The sequence below is a fragment of the Engystomops pustulosus genome, chromosome 3 (genome assembly GCF_040894005.1).
Source record: "Engystomops pustulosus chromosome 3, aEngPut4.maternal, whole genome shotgun sequence".
NCBI classification, from domain to species: domain Eukaryota; kingdom Metazoa; phylum Chordata; class Amphibia; order Anura; family Leptodactylidae; genus Engystomops; species Engystomops pustulosus.
In genome coordinates this window covers 113,692,808-113,716,013 of record NC_092413.1, presented here as the reverse complement: position 1 = coordinate 113,716,013, position 23,206 = coordinate 113,692,808, and the positions used below count along the sequence as shown (strand labels likewise).

The 23,206-nt window shown below is 39.2% G+C and overlaps 1 protein-coding gene across 6 annotated transcripts in view; it reads left to right on the top strand.

Moving 5' to 3' along the window:
- The first annotated feature begins 20,518 nt into the window (after positions 1-20,518).
- Positions 20,519-23,206, top strand: part of LIN28B (lin-28 homolog B) — an 80,569-nt gene continuing 77,881 nt past the window's right edge. The window contains exons 1-2 of one of the 6 annotated variants that reach the window (XM_072141881.1): positions 20,519-20,718; positions 22,611-22,792. In XM_072141881.1, the coding sequence (XP_071997982.1) occupies positions 20,712-20,718; positions 22,611-22,792 (189 nt within the window). In that variant the 5' untranslated portion in view covers positions 20,519-20,711. Of the gene's footprint in view, positions 20,719-21,683; positions 21,913-22,035; positions 22,264-22,610; positions 22,793-23,206 lie in introns of those variants that run through there. The other 5 variants (XM_072141882.1, XM_072141883.1, XM_072141886.1 and 2 more) reach the window with 5 other exon arrangements.

The following is a 23,206-nucleotide window of genomic DNA, read 5'->3' as shown; positions in this document are numbered from 1 at the left end:
TATCTCACATCTACATAGTTTTGTACAGTGAAGTATGAAAAACTTATGGATGTCAAAATATGTGTTAAGTTTTTTTATGTCAATAAAAATTTACAATTTTCAAAATGCATTACAACATAATAAAGCCTATCTGAATTTGGTATCTCTGTAAATTTACACTGCAAAGTGATAGCTGAGTGATTTTCCAGCTTCTTAGAACATTGCATTAACCCTTTAAGGATGCAGGGTTTTTTCGCTCATTTCTCGCTCTCCACCTTCAAAAATCCATAACTTTTTCATTTTTCCGTGTACAGAGCTATGTGAGGGCTTATTTTGTGTGTAACAAATTTTACTTTCTTGTTGTTTATTATAACATGCCGTGTACTGGGAAGCAGGAAAAAATGTGGAAAAATAAAAAAAAAACGGATGTGCGTCACGTTCTTGTGGGCTGTTTTTACGACTTTGACTCTGTGCTCCAAATAACACCTCTACTTTATTCTTTGGTTCGGTACGATCAAGGTGATACCAAATGTATACAGGTTTTATTGCGTTTTAATACATTTTCAAAAATTAAACGAATGTGTACGAAAAAGGAAAAAAAATATTGCCATCTTCTGACGCTAATAACTTTTTCATACTTTGGTGCACAGTGCTGTGTCATGTGTCATTGTTGTCATTGAGCCAACGTTTTCATTGCTACAATTTTGAGGATTGTGCGACATTTTGATCACTGTTCATTACATTTTTATGTCAAGTAAAAAGGTGTAAAAGTTGCATTTCGGACATTTGGGCACCATTTCCCGTCTCAGAGGTCACCGCTGGTTATAACCGTTTTTATATTTTGATAGGTCGGGAATTTTGGGACATGTCGATACCTAATGTGTTTGTGATTTTACTGTTTATTATATTTTACATCAGTTTTAGGGAAAGGGGGTGATATGAATTTTTAAAATTTTATAAATTTTTTACATTTTTTAAACTTTTTTTTTTCACAATTTCTTAGACCCTCTAGGGTACTTTAACCCTAGATGGTCAGATTGTTCCTACCATATACTGCAATACAACTGTATTTCAGTATATGGAGTTTTTGCATGTCATTCATTACAATGAGCCACTGGCTCATTTTAACGAATCTTCTGAAACCATGCAGCCTCAGGTCTCACGAAGACCCAAGGCTGTCATGGCAACCGATTGATGTCCCCCGATGACGTATTGGGGAGCGACGATTGGAGGTAACATGGCAGCGCCCATGCGCCGCCACGTGTTAAGTGTCGCCGGCGACTTTGTCGGCAGCAAAGAAGAGGTTAGCAATGGGTATTTGCATCAATATGCAGCAAAGCCCATCTCTGTATGAAGAGGGCTCAGCCGGTAACGAAACCATCCACCGTGGCTGACTTCCAGACCAGATCTCCCAGATAGTGTAAGACATCTGGACTGCTACCCCATGTCTGGCACCGCCTCTGTGTGCTCTTCAGCTGAACTAAATGGTTTCCCTGCAAATACAAGTGTTGATTTTTTTCAACTGCTTGTATGTGCTCTCCCATAGCTAGTAGTGTAGATTTGAGCAGAAGAGTGAAGAAATCAGAGTCCCCCTACACAATCCATATCTAACCGCAACCCATATGTGCCATATCCAGCAGCCCCCATGCGATAATGCCCCCCTCCAGCTGCCCGCTTTTCTGTGGCCCCTCCTGATAGTGTTGATTTTTCCATTAAAATAGTAATCCATTGATGTCCCATTAAAATAGTAATCTGCAAATCTTCCATGGTATGGTCCTCTCTGGAGAAATGTGCAGCTACTGGGAGATCTTTCCCCGAGTTCATACGTTGATGGAGTCTCTGGCCTGTTTCCTCAACATAAAGGCCTGTGGTTGGACACTGTTCACACATAATAAGGTAAGACCACATTAAAGGACCTGCAGGAAAATGTCCCCTTGATCAGATGTACCTGCTGTGATTGAGGTACAGATACCTGGCCACCTGTGCGAATGTGCTGGCACGTTTTACACCTGCTATGCAGGCAGTGTGAGGTACCATTTTCTGATGGAGGTCTCAGGGCACTCTGGACAACCAGTTGTTTGAGGTTTGGTGGTTGCCGGAAGGACAGGAGTGGAGGGACTGGAAATATTTCTTTTAGTCTTGTATCTTTATGCAGAATCGGTTGGAGTTCCTTGGCAATGTGACGTAGGATCTCCAGTTGTGGGCTGTAAGTAACTACTAGGGGTATCCTGGCCTCCTGTTGGGTCTCCCTATATGTGAGTAAATCATTTCTGTTGATGGCTGCTGCCTTTCTTATTTGATCATGTGTCACTTTTGGTCTGTAGCCCAACTGGAGAACTTCTGCCTTGCAGCGCTGGGGTCCTGGGTTCAAATCCCACCTAGGTCAACATCTGCAAAGAGTTTGTATGTTCTCTGGGTGTTTGCGTGGGTTTCCTCAGGGTCCTCCGGTTTCCTCCCACACTCTAAGACATACTGTTAGGTTGTTTAGATTGTGAGCCCCATGGGGACAGGGACCAGGGGCGTAACTACAGTGGTAGCAGCCATAGCAACCGCTATGGGGCCCACAGTGTCAGGGGGCCCCAGCATCTGACCTGACACACTAAAGAGTGGAGGATATCCATATTATGCTGAAAATTGTACTGCATAATATGTATATAACATATGTGATGTATATATGCTGTGATGTGTATATGTTGTATGTGTATACCGTCTGCATATACTTGTGTGTATATATGCTGTGTGTTTGTAAATGTCACTGCATGTGTGTGTATATTCTCTGTATGAGCATATGTGTCACTCACATGTGTGAGTATACAAATATGTATAATTTTTAAGTGGGAAGGGGGGCCCCATGCTGAAGCCTGCTATGGGGCCCTGCCACTCCTAGTTACGCCACTGACAGGGACCATTTTGACATGCTTTGTGCATTGCTGCGTAATCTGTCTGCGCTATATAAATAAAGAATTATTATTATTAAATTCAGACCTGAGCTCCAGGAGGTGTTTTTCCAGGTCTGTCTTGTCTGAACAGATACGGTTGTAGCGTATGGCCTGGCTGTATATGATAGATTGTCTGGTATGTTTGGGGTGCAAGCTGTTATTTCTCAGGTAGGCTGTTCTGTCTGTTGGTTTATGGAATATTGTTGTGGTTAAGCAGTTGTCTTTAATCCGTATGGTGGTATCCAGAAAGTGTATCTCCTTATCTGAATAGCTTAGTTTCAGATTGATGGTGGGGTGAAAGTTGTTGTAGCCCTCATGGAATTGAATTAGGGCCTCCTCACCTGTAGTCCAAATGATCAGAATATCATTAATATAACGGAGATAGATCATGGGTTTTGTGGTGCATGTGGATAAGTAAGCACCTTCCAGTTCAGCCATAAAAAGATTGGCATACTGTGGTGCACACCTTGAACCCATTGATGTTCCCATACACTGTAGGTACAGATCCTCTCCAAATGAGAAATAGTTGTGGGTGAGCACAAATTGTATGAGAAACCTCTCCCATAGCTCACAGAACCACAAGCCTGACTCTACCTTCAGCCTCTCAGCGTGACTCATTTTAGGCTTTGTAGGCGATTTTTTCATAGGTAAACAGGGTAGTTTTAGCATAAAAGATTAAATATTCAGATTATACATCATACCCTGTCTGAGGGGGCAGAGGAACCAGATAAAGTGGTAATTTATTCATTTATATTTTAATTGAAAATTCTTGGTTGAAAGATTGCCACTGTTTTAGCACTAGTATTAGTTTTCTCTGTACCTGTTACATTGTACATTTAGTAGTAAAATGTGTCTAGTGTTGTGTCTGAATATGTCTAGTACACCACAATTGTTTTCTTAGATTGTTACATGATAAAACTGCCATAATTTGTTCCTTTTTTCAACAACAAACCAATATATAGCTGCAAAAACTACGATTGGTGGTCTGCATTTTATTCCTATAATAAAGCTACAAATATTAATGCTCTAAACCAAAGAGGACCTGTAATCTACAGAAAACCATTGTGATGTATTTTACCCAGATAAGGAGGAGTTTGGATGGCTTCATGCTGTAGCGGTTTAATTAGCTATCCTATAGTCTTCCCCAGCCACAGTGTCAAAGGCCATCAACATTAATGAATCCGCTTACTACCTCTCATTTACATAAGGATGTGACCAGCATATGGAAAACCACCCTTTGGTTGGAGGGTGCTATACTCAAGTAGAATCACTGGAGAAAACTGAATCTAATCCGCTATAGGTCAGTGTAACTTCTACACAAGCCTTCCTCCCATCGTCATCCATATTATATACACAGATGACAGAAAACTGCCAGTATAACATCTGCCCATGGTGTTCCTCCCGCCTTTCTTTTATAGGTAATGAAATGACATTCTTGCCAGGCTTCCCCAGTATACCGCCGCCTACAACCCCCATCAGCGTTGTGAAGTGCAGGGTCTTAGAGACAAGTTCTCCTCCCCCCGGGTGCTGATTGGCAGCGACCCCCCAATGTTTTCCTCTTGGGACTCTTTGTTGTTGTTTTCCTTCTTCTACTCAGCGGCCACCATCCCCCTTACAATGTGCATCGCGTACACCGGCTGCACAGTCATTCCGTGGCAGAGGAAGAGGCAGCCGGGACACACGCGCGCCGCGCTCAGCCTCACTGCTCTCCCGGAGACGCGCTAAAGCTCGCCCCCGCCACTAAGTAAGTGCTCGCCAGCTGGCTGTGCTCCGGGTCGCGTCGCCTGCGGTTCCCCTCTCTACTCCTATCAACCCGTATTTGGGTTCATCAATCTGAATGAATTGATGATGATTCCTGCTGCAGGGGAGCCTCATAACGATAAACAGGGGCAATCTTCTATAAATATATATATCGCTTAATAAGAGATTATAACAATAGTTATTGCTATCAGTTGTCAATGTACAGCACGCCATGGCAGGGATGCTCCTTCTGGGTTACGCTGTAGTGTATGTGCAGAGTACGGGAAAGCTGGGCTATATCTGATAAGCTACTGCTAAGCCGGGCTCACCAGGCTCATCAAATTAGGAGGTCAGAGGTGACCAACCAGCCGTCATCTCATGCATCATGTATTCAGTACAAATACATGAATTATAAGGAGGTATACATCATCCCCATGATCTAATACCAAGATATAGGGGATAACAATTGAAAGTATGTCTGAACCTCTACCAGTGGAATACATCCAATACAAAGGGATATTGTCATCTTGTATGGAAAAGGTCTCCCTGCATTTAGGTAATATGTGGCCATAGGGCTGAAGTATGTCTCTTATAGGGTTCATGCTGATGGGAAATGAAAACTGACTTTTTAGAACGCCTTATATCATTCACTTTTGCCTGTAGATTGACAGTGTTTTATAACTGGTCAGGTATTTCGGAATTAAGACCTTGTGGCTACATCAGTTATGTTGTTCAATTTCAGTAACAGACACATATCCCTGAGTTCTTGTCAAATCTTTGTAAATGTACTGGAAATCACTGAAAATATCAACATTGTTTGAAGCTATATAGATTATCCCTCTGTAAACGTTATGATAGAACAACTTATGAATTTAGTCAAAATAAGGCTTATTTTTATATGGACATCTGATGTAAGCTGCTTGTTATACATAAAGGGGAGCTATTACTTTTTTAAGCATAGACCTCCTGATATTGACATTCTCTCTATAAACATCTTCAATTAATAAAACATTTTACAGTAGTTTTTATTAGTAGTATGATACATGCATATGTGTGTATATGTTTAGCTATTACATTTGTATTTATTACATTGTGTAATAAGGTGCTGACTGATTCACTTCTCCTGCAGTGGTTAGACAGCTACTTGCACTTTGTTATAAAATAACAATAACTTTTAAACAAACTATGATTATATCAGATGAAGCACAGAAAGATCTCCTTGGGGAGACTCAGAGGGTGTGGTTAGACCTACATGCAATGCATTATTATAGGACATCTGCTTACAGGGTAGCTACCTATAGGTGGCAATAGAGAAACAGCTTAGTTTAGTTTTGGAGGACAGCTGATGTGCAACCAAATTTCTACTTTTTTCATTGCTAAAGAGTACGGGATAGTGCATTGCTTAAATTTCTCACAAAAGAACCTGCAAATAGTTTCCCTTTTATTTTGTGTAATTAAAGTTTCCCCATTATTTTCACATTTTAGTTACTATATCTTGTTATTGTGTAAATATCCTAAACAGTAATAACATGGTAGTTACATAAAAAACATACATGTACACAAACTAATACACAAATGCATAAAATAATGTGTAATGTAAAAAACATTTGATTTTAATAAAATTTATGACACGTAATGTTTTAGCAATGGCTTATATATATTTTTCTAATAATTTTATTACTTCGTTGATCTTTTTTGTAGGCAGATAAACATCTTTTCTAGTAATAATGCAGATTTTTGAAATTTGGAAACTGGTGTAAAAAGTCAAGCATATTTACTGACTAAATAAAAAGCATGTGAAGTATGTTTACTGAATGTAAAAAGGAAAACTAGATGCTATAAAATCAACTGGAATGTACTGAAAGAACTCACCCCATCAGCTGACAGTCCAGAGCTGTAACTGCTACCCTTTACTGCAGTATGAATTGTTTGGCTTTATTGAGTGTTTTGGTGTTTCCTAGGTTAGTTATTGGTCAAAATGTGTGCAGATGGCTGACATGAAATTAAAAATGAGTGTTAAAATCCAATTTCCTCTAAAGATTTGCTGTGTAAATACTGTATGTATATATATATATATATATATATATTATATGTTGTAACCAAAGTGTACAATTATTTTAATAAAGAGACTTCAGTATTTGTATTAAAAATGTTATGCACCCGCTAATTTATATATTCTGTTTTATATTTTATAGTAGTACATAAAAATTTATTTTAAATGTGCCTTTAACTAGTAAATGTAGGAAGCAAAGTTCTGACGAAAGAGTGCAAAGAGTTTAAATAAAAACTGAAATTGTGTATTTTTATTTTAATAAATATTTGATATGACAGTTTCTTATTGTGGCAATACTTCAATAGCTGCTTACATTTCCTGTTATGTTGTTTGTATTTTCATTAGTTATTATAAAAACAGCCAGTTACTCATTATCTAGAAATTCTTATTCACACAAAGAAGTAATAGCATGTGATGCTATATTCATTTTAGATTCACAACGAGCTAAAAATGAATACATTTGTAAAGATACAACTGAATATTTACAGTAAGTTTGTTACTGATAATAGCACAATGTTTTCTAAAATAATGTAATGAGATATTAACATAGCTATTTATACAGTTTTTGCTATTTAAGAATTTAAAAATAAATTGTAGAATTGTGTTTATGATGGAACTCCACTTTAAATCTTTATTCCTCAAAAAGTTAATTTCATTACTAAAAACATTACATACTAAAAGCTAAGATATCTTAAAGCACTTCTATTCCATTGCTGAAATATTGATTTTTTCATATGTCTAAGGCTTAGTTCACACTATCGTTCAAATCTCCGTTCTTTACCTCTGTTAGAAAAGGTAAAGAATGGAAGTTTCAAATTAAGTTAACTGTTTGAGTTAAAAATCACATTGACATCAATTAAATATTATTTCATAGTCTGATTCGCAAGTTTCCATTATCCATGCCTTTGTTTGAGAAAAGGAACTGCAGCCACCATAATTTTTTCTGTACAATAAACACATGCACAACGGATACCTGCCTAAACAGAACATAGATTTTTAATTGATATGTTAAACCTCCGTTATTTACGTTTTTTAACATAGGGAAGGAAGAGGTTTCAATGGTAGTGTGACCTTATCCTAAGCTTTTTTTTAAAAAATAACAAAAAAATTGAACTCCATAGCTATTAATAGCCATTAAATTTTCAACCCAAGAAACATCTCAAAATAACTTCTAAAATTGAATTATAATTTTAAACAGCTAATATTTACAGGAATATTTACATTTCTCAGCTGAATTCACACTACCTTTCAAACCTCCATTCCTTAAAAAAATATAGAACAGAGGTACACAGCCATCATCACGAATAACCATCTAGCATTTTCTGTCAAGGAAGAGAAAATTACAACCAATGAATTGAGAGGAACTTACCTGTCCTATCTAATTTCTCAATCAGCATTTGTCAGTTTTATTTGTACACCGAATAAATACATTTAAAAAAAAGTTTAATTGTTTCTGATTCTTATCTAATGTGTATAGACTGACAATCAAAACCTGGTCCAATGTGTATTGGGAATAAAAGTATTGTAACCTTAACATAAAACATGTGCCTACATGTGGCTGCTCATAAGCAGTTTCTATACTATGCAACAGTTTTAGACAGGAGTGGAAAAAGGCTGCAACGTAAGAACCAGTTCTCACCTCAGATACTGCATCAGTTATTGTGAGGAAAAAGAAGGTGTGGCGACTACACAGAGATAAGGTATCAAATGAAGGTATGAACTGGCCCTTAACTGCTTTTTGAAACAGAAGTGTTAATAAAAGCATTATCAATGTATTCTGCATTTAAAAAAAAAAACACAGATACATAGTTAACCTCATTAACAACTATCTTCATGACTTAGAAGAATCAGGAGTTAAAGAAGTGATGATATGGCCCAAACAAGTTTTTCTGGGGTTACATGAAGAGAAAAAAGGATTTGCAGTAGCCAAGATTTATGGTTAGTTCTCCAAAATTTTGGAGATTTGATGCTGTCAAAAGATATGATTCTGTTTTGAAGGCAAATCTCCACACCAAATTGATTTGATTTGATTTTGATTATTTTTATTCATTCACTTTGTATTTTGTTAATTAATAAAAAACAATCACCACTTTGTTTCTTTTGGTGAGTCCTCTCTTATTTTAAGTTTTCTTTACACGCCTGCCTGAAAATTCACACAGTACATAATGATATTGACAACATTCCCGTGGGATTCTAATATCAACTCTCCATAGACAAACATATCAGCAGACTAAAAAGTGTTTAGAATGATATAGAATCAGATACATATTAGGTTTCCTAATACAAGTCTAATTGTAAGTTACTGTTAGATGCAGAGATTGGATTTTTTTTTAACCTTGAGATCCCACAAACACATTCAACTATATAGGCAGCTTTAGACAACAAGAAGGTAGTTTAACACTTTATGAATGGCTTGCTATCTTATTACTGACTTTTAACATGTACAACAACATTTTAAGGAGCACAGGAAAGTATTGTCTAGTTGTATGTAAACAAAACTTAAATAATTGAGGAATGTAAAGTTATCTACATTTCTATGTCACTGGGTATTGCAATGAACTATATTCAAGATCTCTACTTGCTTACAGTGAATGTAAATATTTTTAATTACATCCTATACAGACCTAATAAGTCAAACATGTGAATGCGTTTTAAATACTCTGACTTGTTTGTGTTCTTCTCACAGATCAGAATAGGAAAATATGTAGCCAAAGTGTAAACCAAAAATGTATAGGCACCTTAAGAAATCTGGAAAAAAAAATGAGGATTCAAAACACATAGTGCTGTACATACAAAAGATGTATGAATCTTTTATATTTTACAATGATTTCTTTTTCGTCTAAGACCCTGTAGACGTCAAGACCCTGAAGTCAAGAAGTCAAGACCCTGAAGACAACATGTACAGTATAAAGTGGCATCCCTTAAAATATTAGGTATTTGCATGTTAGTATACTTTCAATGCATATGTCATAATATGTAATGCAATTGCTTTATTTGACACCCTTGCCCTAAAATAACTATTCTGTTTTTCTGACAACATTGCTAGCTGACACTGAGAACAGCGCCTGTAGGTCTCTACTATAAACTGACCTAACAACTGCACCTTAACATCTATATCATCACAAATATTTAAATATTCTATGTAATTATTACAACACCTGCTACAATGTCATACAATACAATATTGGTAAATAATAATAATAATAAAGATGTATCTAAATATTATTATGGATAGCTAACTGCTGTGGAACTAGTGACCAGTAAACTTCTTTTGTAGACCTGGTTCATTAAAGCTAAGTATCGTCCCCAACCATTCTATCAAATAACTTCCCCTGACAAAATGTCAATATAATGATTAAGTTGTTGGCACTTTATTGATGATGGATTGCAGTAGAGACGATTGATCATAATGAATCAATAATTCACCATATCTGCATCATTCTGACACAGAGTTTGCTAGGAACAATTGATTGGAAATTTGAGCAGTGACCAATCAATGACAAGACATGATTGTCCTCTAAGCAAAAAATCTAATTAACCTGATGATCAAGGGTCCATGTTTACACAATGTCTCTCTCTCTCTCTCTCTCTCTCTCTCTCTCTCCTATTGACCTCTTTGTTCAGTTTAAGCACTGTAGGAGAATAATAACTTGTCCTCTGGTTACTTTTTGTCATCAAATATTAATAGGTGGAAAGAACATATTGTATTGTGAAGGGAATTTGATGTATTCTTATCTGATACCATCCATTGTGCTCATTAGAATGACAGGGCTTACATTGCCCCATCTGTAATGGGGAACCCTACCAACTAATGGGGATCTCCCACTAGCTTTGGCATATGTGTATTTGGAAACAAGGTAAGTTGAATGGAATACTTACTGCAAAAGGTCATTAGTTCACAACAGTCTGTTATGACTTCCAAGTGATGAAAGGCTATTTAAAATTGGACTGACAAAGACTGTTGACTTCCAGGTCTTCTAGAAGATAATAAATCATTCCAAGAAGTCACCAAAGTATCCAGGTCAGTTAATTCAAATATCCTGAAAAGATTTGTATCTGTACTGTATGTTTGACTACTCTCAATTGGTCAGTTATTGGCTGTCAATATATTGATTAGAATAAAGCACTTCAGGTGAGATAAAATAAACTTTAAAACTAGAGGAATTTGTGCAGGTTAATTTACAACACACAGTAAAGTCATGTGGTTTCATGCTCCATTTACATGTTATAATCTAATAAACCATGTGAACATACACAAACTGATGATCAGAGCATTTAAGAGCAAAGTACAATCAGTCCACAGGTTACGTACAACATAGGTTCTATAGGTTTGTTCTTAAGTTGAATTTGTATACTGGTATATTTAATAATTGCAGCTCCAAAAAAAATTTTTTGTCCCAGTGACAATTGGATTTTCAACATTTTGTGCTGTCATGGGAACAAGGATTGTCAATAAATCTTAACTACAGACATCTCACAACTAAGCATTGCAGCCTGGGACTAAAGTATTCAGAGAGCTTCACCAGATGTTACAGTGGTCAGAAGGGTCACTCTGTAACTTGGGGTTGTCCGTAAGTTGGATGTCCTTAAGAGAGGGATCACCTATAATGATTTAAAGCAATACTACAGGACAGGTGAATGAAGTATTGTTCAAAAAATGTAATAGGTAGTTTCCCGTATAGCTGTACAGGTCTATAAACACTAGAAACTGTACAGGGGTTCTGTGGTTTCTTGAGCTTTGATCAGGGGTTCCTCAGAAGACAGCTACCACAAAACCTGGAAAGCAGACAGATCTTTGCCTAAATTAAAGCGCTGGACAAGAATTATAGTAGGGTTTACACAACCTAACACCTTACTTAAGCATATAAAAATGTTCCCAAAAATGTTGTTAAAACATATATAAAGAGGTTTACCTAAAGTTCTTTAGGTGATGTCTTTATGTTGTGTAGCAAACATGATTCTAGCCTTGTGGGTGTGTTGCTATTATTTATCTGAAAGCACATATTTCCCCAAGGAAATTGTGAAACATGATTTTATATAATTTTTATAACTATATGATATTGCATTGTGGCTTTTCACTGCTCCCAATTAAGAATTCCTCCTAAATAATGTTGTTTATTAATATATGAACAGGTTAATAGGCGTCACTTAGTATGTAGGAGTTTTACAACATAAATGTGTATGCAGGAATTATTGTAATATCCAGATTAGCATCAAAATAAAGTAATGAATTAGATGAAATCATTTAACATAACATAGTTTAGAAAATGGGCATTGTTGGGTATGTTTTTTATTGTACTATACTGTAGCTGACCATATAACTGTTATGTTTGGGATACCATACTTACAATAATTAAAATATGTCTCCCACCTCTCTCTTATTATGTAAACATGGCACACTACCTTGTAGGACATGGAGTCAGTGTAAAAGTACAGTTCAAACCCTGCACAAGGGTAAATAGGTGGTGCACAGTGTACATAGATACTGTGCAGCCCACAGAAAAGAAAAAAATTAATTGGGGTGGGGGGTTCAGAAATCTGACCAAAAAAGGTTGCCTAAATAAAAAATCCATACATATGCAATTTGTTGCGCCAAAATTGGCTCCATTGCGGCACAAAAGCACTTACATCAGACCCATCTGAGTTCTGATAAAACCCCCCACTGTGTCACTAGGCACATGGGTAAGGTTTAAGGAGTTGAGGCCCGACACCAGAGCAGGGAAAGGAATTATTTGCATAAGAGGTTTGTTATATTGTCTACGGATGGCTCTGGAGAAGAAAGAAATGCCCCTGGTGCAACAACACCTTAATCATCACAATTTTTATATATTCTTTTTTGCAGAAAAGATTGGGCTGAAGTAAGCAAGGTATCTATCAATAGATGCCCTACAAGTTGTACTTGGTTTAAAGGACATCTACCACAAGGAAGAAGGACTGTAATCCAAGCTTACTTACATGCTGTTCTGTCTCCACTCTAGCAGGAACCGCTCTTCTTTTAGCTTCTTAAAGAGGACCTGTCACCCAAAATTTCAGCACTAGGAGCTGCTTACTAAAGTAAGCAGCTCCTAGTGCTTGATCAAACGCCGCAGTGTTAGAAGGATAGCGTTACCGGAAACCTCCGGTAATGCTATCTAACACTGCTGTCCGACGTATTCATGAGGGGGCGGGGTTGGGGTGTGGTTAGGGGCAGTGACTGCCGCCTGACGCGCGGCAGTCACCGCCACCCTATGGAGCGAGCGGGGCAGATGATTACACTGTACCCCGCAGCAGTGTTTCCGGTAACACTAACTAACACTGCGGCGTTTGTTCAAGCACTAGGAGCCGCTTACTTTAGCAAGCGGCTCCTAGTGCCGAAATTTTGGGTGACAGGTCACCCTGATCAATCAAGTAATGCTTTATCATTTTTGTTTGCTTTTATTTTGAGCAATTTTTTGCATGCAGCATTTTATGGGCCATAACTTTTTTTTAGGGACACAAAGGGGGATATTTATCATATGATAGGTCCATCGCTGCATTTTCGCAGCGCAATACATGCGGGGCCTGGCATAGAAATAAACACAGTTGGAGACTTTTCACATGTGAAAAGTCAGCAGCAGCAGCAAGTACAGCAGCGCAGGGACAGTAACGCCCCAGACCGGCCCACACCCGGCAGGCCACACCCTCTGCACAGCCGCCCCCTCCCCCTTTACGCCCCAGTGGCATGAAGGTGGTGGATTGGTACAAATTCCACGTCTCCCTTTATTTCATCAGCTTTCTGTTTCAGTTGTTGTGAGCCACAACCAGAAGTGGAGACTAGAAAGAAACACAGCTGTTTTGTGTGTTTCACCACTCCTGGTCTTGGATAACAATAACTCTTTTAACAATCATACACATATTGCTTCTTGCAAAATAAAGTTATATAAATCCATTTTTATCCTCTGTTGTGAACTTAATTGATTGGCTACAAGACTTGATTTACCTGACATAATTAAAGAAAATCGACCATCAAAATCAAGCATGATAAGAACGGGACACTTACTCCCAGATACAGGCACCGTGACTGTGGTAATTTTCATACATTTGTTATCCATAGCCTCCTTCCTTCTTTCAAAATTAAACTTTCAAAATTATGCTAATGATCCTGAAGGGCTCTTTGGTAATGTTACCATAGGCCCTCAGGATGTTACAGTGTAAAAGGAGCACATCCACCATTTCACTATATGTTGAAACTTCCTCTGCTGTAGTGAGATGACATCAGACAGATGGAAGTCAGTCTAACAGCCTGTGAGGGACTCTGTTAATAACCCCTCCCCCCTCAGCCCTTCTGGCTCATTAGCATGATTGTTGATTGTAGAAGGAAGGGTGGCCATGGAGAGCAAGTATAAGAATAGTTCCACAGTCACAGTGCCAGGGTCTATGAGTAAGTGTTCTTGATTTATCATGCTTGATTTTGATGGTAGAAGAAGTACAGTATAGCAAGGGGACATGGTGCAACACAGTCATTTCTCATAGGTTTTCTAGTGTCACTATCTATAACTGTAAGCAAAACAATATAAAAGAAATGGCAGCACACCAAATAAATAAGTAATGGATGCTCACTTGGATTAAAAAGGTTTAATGTGGGTTATTTTTCAACCAGTTATTTTTGTAGGCAATTTATAAAATGCAGCCATTCTAGGTGAAATTTTTTTGTGTGATAGTTTTTAATACCGACATAATTGAACTGTTTTCTGTTGTATCTTGTGTCTTTTCTTTTAATTAATTAAATTAAAGGGACTTTCCAGGATTACAAAAACATGGATGCTTTCCTCCAAAAGCAGCCCTATAACTGTCCATTGGTCTCGTATTGCAACACATGTGGTGCTGTCTTTAGAAGAAAGTTTTTATAATACTAGATAAACCATTTAACAGTTTTTGGCTGTTGCTAGTGATTTTTGTTCAATACAAAGCAAAGCTATAAATCCACAGTTTTTTAATTATAAAACAAACATTCAAATATGCTAAAATCAAGATAAGATACCTTAATTTGTACTTGGTAGTCACATCACATATGAAGTCTACACACATTTCATTGATCATCTGAAAAAGGGAAAAGAATTAAAATCCATATATTGTCAAAAACTAAGCACCTTCATTGACTTTACCACACTGTTTTATATTATGTAAGCAGCAAGAAATAATATCTTAAAGAAAAAATTCTGATGCTGCCGACAACAGCAAATCCTTTAAAATAAATGGCTTTTTGTTTATGTATTTGCTTTACACAAGCTGTTAGATAATTGCTCTGTTTAACAAACAGGACAACATATACATTAACTGTATAGAATAAATGACATTAGATGAATACATAATAACAAATTGGAAAGATACTACTATTTACAAGAAGACTATTTGGTTGTTTTTGTTCTCTTTACATTGTTTGTTCTTATAATGAATTCCAAACAGGTTAAGAGTTATATGCATAATATTTCTGGTGTTTGGTTGTTTTGTCAACATACTATAGTTTCATGCAGATTTTATATAGCATTACCTAAACCATATGAGAAGTTGCCCTACTTTGTTTTGAAAGAAAAGACTTTAATATTGAATATTGAAAAACCGTTATTTTCCACAGCTTTGGAATCAATCAGCTCCATTAGACCTCTGAAGGTTCTATGCTAACTGGTATCAAGACTATAGCAGCAAATGGATATTGTTATTTTGGAAATTAATAGGAAATTAATTAATAGTCAACACTTAAAACTCATCATTTTTTCAAACAATTCTTTTAAAGATTCTACAAGTGCCCACTGCCTATAGAGATAAGCATTATGAAGGGGTGTATTTAGCATGAAGTAATGTTTGTGGTGTATGATGTCAAATTAATATCCACATAAATGATAGGGCTCCAGGTGTCCCAAAAAAGAATCATACTGCTACAGAGTGTTTCCTTCCAAGTTGTGTCCTGATCCCATCTAGTGTAAAAGAGAACATGATTTGTTAGACTACGTTTAATTGTTCCACTGCTGCATGGTCCAGTGCGGATGTTCACATGCCCAGTACAGGCAACGTCCATGTAGACATGAGTCAACATCAGCACTCTAACATGTTTCTCTCATACCTAATATTAACTTTCTTAGCCATTTTTGTTACAGTAGGTTTTTCTCTTGCATCAGAACAGATGGCTAGTTTTTTATACTCACATGCCTTTTTGAGCCTTGGTACCTTGTCAGTTATTTGCTGGAATGATGTATGTAGGTAGCATTGCATTGAATACGATTTGTTTTTAAAGTGAAGTTATTCGAAGAATTAATGACCTCGGAGAGACACCATGGGGCTATTGATTATTTTTGGTGAAAGGTGTTTTTTTGGCACCGAATTTTAGCAGTGTTGCATTGTCCTATTATATTGGGACGCATGGCCTTAAACTATTTGGCGCACCATAAGATGAACCAATGAGTGTCAGATATGTCAAACCACATTCATAAAGGAAGTTGGCAGCCTTGCTTTTTGTAAGTTTTATCATGTACCAAAAAAGTGTCGTGAAAAGTGTCAGAATTGAGGAGCTGTACCCAAATTGAGCCACCAGAAAAAAATGTGAGTGCCGGACAAAAAGCTAAATTGTGGCTTTGAAATATAATAAATATGGCACACATGGCACAGCAACAAAACAAAATAAGGCCACCAAAAAACTGTCTGCAAATGGAATAATGAATGGTACCCCATGCCTTCCTTGACCATGAAGATGCACATCACGTATATATATCTCATATGTTATTTATTCTTTATGCCTACTTTGCTACTTCACAACTACGGAAGTATGACCAAATTAAGATAAGGCAATCACAACCAAGGGTAGTACCTGGGAGGGCTACTTATAAGCTGGATACATACTCTGTAGTTTAGGGAATTTTATTTAGAGACCATAGAGACCGTGGGTGTCTGTGTGGGTATTTGGGTGCATGCATTATGCCACACAGGGTTTAGTGTGGAGTTCAAAACAGCATACCAGAATATTCCAAAAACTTCCCAGTTTGGTGATGATGTGTTAAATCTTATGAGTGTAGGTACAGTAGTTTACTATGTAAACTGGGGTGGATATACATAGTAAAAGTAGCTTTACTTTAAAGGGAACCTGTCACCGCTATTTCAAAAAAATTAATCTAAGACAAGTTCCCATAGAGCCCTTTAGTCCTAAGAGCACCCCTTTTTCAACTAACACCAGGGATGCTTAGAAAAGCAGAAAATCATGTTTTATTCTGTACCTGGTAACTAGGGAGAACCCAGCAAGTCAAGGTGGGTGGATCACCTCGGCTCGAGTCCATGTCCTTGCTTCTGCATGTCAGCCAGCACACGCCTCTATCTTTCCTACGTCACACGGCCCCCTGGCCGAGTTCCCACGCATGTGCACTGGCCGCTCTCAGCTGCCATTGCTAATCAGTGAGCAGGAAGCCACACGTGCATTGAGCCGACTGAGTTCATAGACGCTGTGATGCTCACTGCACATGAAAACTGAGAGCTGTCGCATGTGCAGGAACTCGGCCAGGGGTCCATGTGACGTAGGAAAGATAGAGGCGTGTGCTGGCTGATGTGCACAGAGGAGGGCGAGGACTCGAGCCGAAGTGAACCGCCCACCTTGACTCGCTGGGTTCTCCCTAGTTACCAGGTACAGAATAAAACTTGGTTTTCGGCCTTTCTAAGCATCGCTGGTGTTAGTTCAAAAAGGGGTGCTCTTAGGACTAAAGGGCTCTATGGGAACCTGTCTTAGATTAATTTGTTTTGAAACAGCGGTGACAGGTTCCCTTTAATATGCATTTTTGCAGGAGAATTCGTGGTTGGATTCTTATATTAGGTTTTCAGGCACAGATTTGGATCTGTATGCTTTTTATTTTTAGTAAATTAGATACTCATGAGTAGAAAAGAGCGTACTTTAAGTTCTACATCCTCCATTTGCCAGCTCTGTCTATTGCCAGGTGTCTGACCAATCACAGGCTTGCCTAGTTGCTATTGGTGTAAAGCTTCCTGACTGCAGCGCATCAAGCAACACATCCAGGTTAGGTGGAGCTGTCAAACGGAAGATGCTGAAACTAAAGTATGGGTCCACTCATCTCTACTCATTAGTCCAGTAGATGCTTTCAACAGTTGCACAGTGCAGGGCTGAAAAAGAACTGTGACGCCTCAAATGAAATGAATGTCTCTGATCAGATTTTACCCCATTAAACAGCTCTCTTTCTCAGGTAGGGTATGAGATGTCCTTTCCATTGTTATGTGAAATCTCCAAAGTCATTTGTAAATGAGCAGAGAAGAGTCATATTTTGACTTGATAAGTCAAGTTAACAGGCTGCACTGCCTGATGGCTTACTCACACACTAGCTATGGATCCTAAGGCTTCTCTACTTACTCAGGTTGGAGGGACTATTTATATTTGAGAGACTATTGCTTGAAAAAAATGTTTGCAGATTTTGTGCCTGTTGCACTACTGATTATGTATGTCACTTCAAGAGAAAGTAAAACAATTTCAAATGCATTATGCTTGGCGAGCATCATGTTGTGAATGAGGTGCAGCATTGCAGCAGGTTTGTGGAAATGTGAGCTACAGATAAAGATCCAATTCCCAACTATTTCTTTAACTGCCTATATCTACAGTTCTGTTGCACACAGACCTAAAAACCTGATATGATGAAAGATAAGATTCTTTAATATGACAGCAAATCCATGGGTCTAAGTACTAAAGATTCAAACTGATGTCTGAAGTGACACTTTTCCTGCAGCCTCTAAAATTGGCTCATCTCAGACAAAATATGACTTTTCTCTTATCATTTTCACATAACTTTAGATGTGTTTTTTTATAGGTAAAAGGGTGTGATTTCAAATAAAAGAGTGATATTTTATATAAAAGGGCTAATTCTGGAAAGAATATTTCATAGCCTACCCAAGGGTGCATATAGTTCAAAGAGGTCTGATGAGTCCTAGTGGTTACATCTTTTTAGGACCAGTTTATAGCAATCTGCTATCAGTCAGTAGATCTTAAAGTGTAACTAAACTTTTCAACAAAAATAAGATAAGATAATAATAGTACACTTTGTTATATACTGTGTAATGTCCCTGTGTCCTTCTTTTGCTTTTGCCTTTCTTCTTTATTTAAGCAGTTTCTGTCCCTTACCACAGCTTAGAGATTAAGGAGCCTGTCTTTATCTCTTTGAGGGCGCTGTCCCACTTTGCAAACGCAGACGCAGACAAAACCGCTCCCACCGGGGCGGTCCGCGGTCCGATCGCATCAGCGTTTCTATGGAAACGCCTGCGATCGGGTATGAGCCGCCGGTGTTTTGCATTAAATTAATGCAAAACACCGGTGGTTTATTCCTGATCGCAGGCGTTTCCATAGAAACGCCAATGCGATCGGACCGCCCCGGTGGGCGCGGTTTTGTCTGCGTTTGCAAACGCAACGTGGGACAGCGCCCTAAAGAAAGTCCCTTAATAGCCTAACCTTCATGAAGAGCTGAATCATGTAGTGAAATATGCTCTAAGTATGGAAATAGTTAATCATTAGCCTCATTTCCTGACTCAGACACTCATTCCTCACTACTGGAGAAAGAAAGAACAGAAAAAGGCACAGGGAAGCTGTTTGAAAAGCATGAGGGGCTAAGAACATACTTGAGCAGAATCATTTCTCACCGACCTACAGTATATTTCTTGTATTTTATACTGTTTTTTTTCTGAGAGGTTAAGGAGGCCTATCTTTGAATGCACACTGATGTAAAGAATGCAATCACTGATGGGACTATTTCCTGACTTCTCTTTTCAGAAAAGGCAGAGATTTATTAGTAGAAAATAAAAGTTTACAAAGTATTTTTTCACCAAATTGTGTATCACTCTGCTTAATTCCTGCTGCTCTGTAACATGGTGCCAACAGGTTTCACTGGATTTTTACGGTCACATATTTTGCTGAACATATAGGCCAGCTTGTGACATTTGTGGCAATACCCAATTAATTTATTCTTTACATTTTTACTTTTCTTTTATTAGTCCTACATGGGGAATTGAACATTAATTTGATCACTTGTGTAATAGTCAGTATTCTAGACAGGTGCCCTATTAGACCTGCATCTGGCACAGTCCTGGGGGTCTTCTTTACTGCTGTCCTGTCACAAGGAAGGCACAAAGAACAGAATGGATCTGAAGGGTTTCAGCAGAGGTAAGTGAAACACTTACCTCTGACATTCAACTTCTTGTTGGTAACAGTTGGCTCTGCGCTTACTGAGAGTGAATGGACATATCCTGGAATTAGTTTTTTGGAAATGTTCACACAGCAGTATTCCAATAATTTTGCAGCAGGACTTTCACAAGACCATAGTTGAGTCATAAACACAGAAGTGTTTAAGATGTATTTCCTCTCTCTATATAAAATGACTGGGTTTGGAACAACAATTCTAAAGCAAACTACCATGGTAGGCTACTGTTGTGTGAACATAGACTTATTAAAAAAAATTCTAAGTATCAGAGGCAAAGAATGAGTAGGTGGTCTTGAAAGGCAGTAATGGTTCTGACTGAAACCAAGTTGCCAAAGCCACCTCACCTTTATGTGTAAGGAAATTAGTGTAGTGTGATGTCTTATATTTAATTCTTACAATTATGGGAATCATTCGCGAACTGACTAGAACTGGCTAGGAGGGAAAACGCAATGATATTGCAGGGTGTGTGCTGCAGTTGTTGAATGAAAAGTGCTCCGACCGGTAATTGCGCGGGAAACTTCTGTTCTACTGACGAGGTATTTGCGTCCCGTGCACGTGCAATGCGACTTCCATTGTATCACATTTGACCAACTAAAAGGATAAACCTGCGCAGCTCGGTAACCTACCTACTGGCCGATAATCATTGTGTATACGTCACATAATCATAACCAGGCTCGTTCGAGCTTTTCTTGCGGTCGGGTCGCGGTGTTTTTTTAAGAAGTGCGGGTCATTTTGCAGCCATTCTCAGGACTCATTGTAGTACCGTCCCTGTCCCATAATTTCGTTTATAGGGAGGTGTGAGTCTAGTCCATGCAAGGTAAGAATGAAACTGTAACATGTGACTGCTCCACAGACCCCCGAACTTGATTCCTCGTGGTGCGCACGTATGTCAAGTATACAGGGCTGTCAGGAAATGTGTCATGAACAGTCGAAATTCTACCACGCGGTCCGACATCTCCTGAGAGAGGAACCATAGTCATCCCGGCAGGAAGATAGAGAATGTGGGAGAAGCAGGGTGCAGCGTGCGACAAGTGTAGTCACGATACGACTCCAGGGCAAGGGATGCCGCTGTGTGTGGCACCGGGGACCTGGAAGTAGCCTATACAGTGGCAGCGCTGTGCCCGCAAGGATTTCGTTAGTAAATATTTAGTTTTCACTTGTTAGAGCTTCTCATCCCTATAGCTATATTGTTGTTAATGTAACGTTATAGAAAAGCCGGTGTATCCCGGATATTTAGAAGACATTTTCGGCGAGTCTGCCCTGTGGTTGTAAATCGTGCCATTAACAGAGCCTGTGCCACATCAGCACCGAGGGTCACGTGTGACCATATACTCATAGGCCAATAATGTATAGAATCTCTATAGATCTATGTGCTCAGGGGCATATAGGGCACAACCTATTGCTAATTCACGGTTCAGGACTGCAAAGGAATTTCAGGATTAGGCTTCTGCTTCACTTGTCTGATGGCTGGAATCCTGTTCTCCTCTAAATGTGGCTAGTAACCTGTTGTATAGGAAGCTGGTGCGCCATTATCTACCAATTAGTGTTTGGACCGGATAATCGTCAACAGATTTACTATACTTTTTTTTTTTTTTTTTTACAAATGTAGACACTGTCTGTCCCCATGCCACTTGTCATAGTAAGGACAGCGGGAGCTTGGCCCTAATATCACGATTCCTTCTCCCCACTCCAATCTGTGTTGACTGAGGTCCTTTTTCTTGTTCCCTTTCAAATCCTAGACTCTTATTTAGGAAGTCATTAATCACATCCCCTCCCCCGGAAAGAGATGGCGGAACAAACCTGTGAAGTTGGATCCAGCACCCGCCTTCACCCCCCAACCCCCCTTGTCTAAGGAGGAAAATAACACACATAGAAATGTCCACGTTTTAAGCCCACATGTACGTTGGTTGTGTTCCGGCAGCGCACAGGTTACAAGTTCCGGAGCAGTGCTGCTGTGCAGACACGGAGATCGCAGCGCCGCGCGTGCCTGCCGTCCACAGTTTGTATGTGTGTAAGAGTCGCGGGCGTGTTTAGGGCTTCATTCATAAATGATTTCCGTGCTGTTGCGGAGGCGGGCGCCTATTGGCTGAGTGCGGCCGCTGCCAGCCCCTCCAGGCTCCGTGGTGAGATTAGTAACAAGGAGGCATGTAATTGACAGAGTCACGTGTGCGGGATGAGGGGGCCGGGGAGCGAGCACAGCGCAGGGAGCAGCACAGGAGGGAGAGCACGCTAGACCATGCGAGCTAAATTTGTGGTCGCTCCAAATCAGGATGTCACATTGATGCAGCAGATCACCCCCATCACCGAGCAAACTTCTCATCTGTCGTTTGTGAAGCAGGCGGCGGCGACGTCATGGCCGAAGGTTCATAGCCCTGTATTTTCTTCGTTGAGTGTAATGTTTATCTGCCAGACAATCGCTACTTTTGAGACAGGGGCATAAGCAGGGGGAGGGGAGCTGCTACTTGTAACCTTGTGTGTGCATAGGGCTGCCAGGACCCCGGTAACCTTGAGAGCAGATGCTCCACCTGTCCCGGGGTATAAACAATGCGCCTCCGTACATGTGCAATAACAAGTTGTTGTGCAATAGTCCCCTCTCCTCACTTTACTCTGTGTGAGGGATCACCTGGGAATGTAGTCCTTAGGGAGATGGATGGGGCCACAGGGCTGTGTTTACTAGGCATCATTTGTAGTATGTGTTCTCTTCCTCAGGAGGGGCTGGTAAAGGTGGCAGAGAAGAGCAAGGGAAGCTGCCAGAGGAGGAGGACATTCAGGTCCTGCGTGGTGCAGGCCACTGCAAATGGTTCAATGTGCGAATGGGATTCGGATTCATCTCTATGACCAGCCGGGAGGGAAGTCCCCTGGAAAACCCGGTTGATGTTTTTGTACACCAAGTAAGTGGACCCTTTTCCTCCCTCCTCCTTGCTAGCCACCCACTATGAGATGGATAAACCACCCACTTTGACTCTTTATGCACCAGGCGATGTACAGTGGCATCTGTTCGCTAGGCTTTCTTTCAGTTCTGTAACTCTAGAATGGACAATTTCCTACCAGTACACCTCCATGGATGCTGACACTTTATTGTGGTATCTGGGAACCATGAATTACTCTTTTGTGACATGGGTTTGCAACGTTTCCTGAGTCACTTTATTCACTGACAGAATTGTTAAGTGAGTCTTCGATTTGATACATAACTTCAGCCCCAGTTTACTGACTTAACACGTCTGGGTTAGTGCAAGGCTTAACATTAAATGTTTTCTTTAACTGGGAGAAGAAGAAATCTGGCTGCTGTATTTTTTCATGCTTGA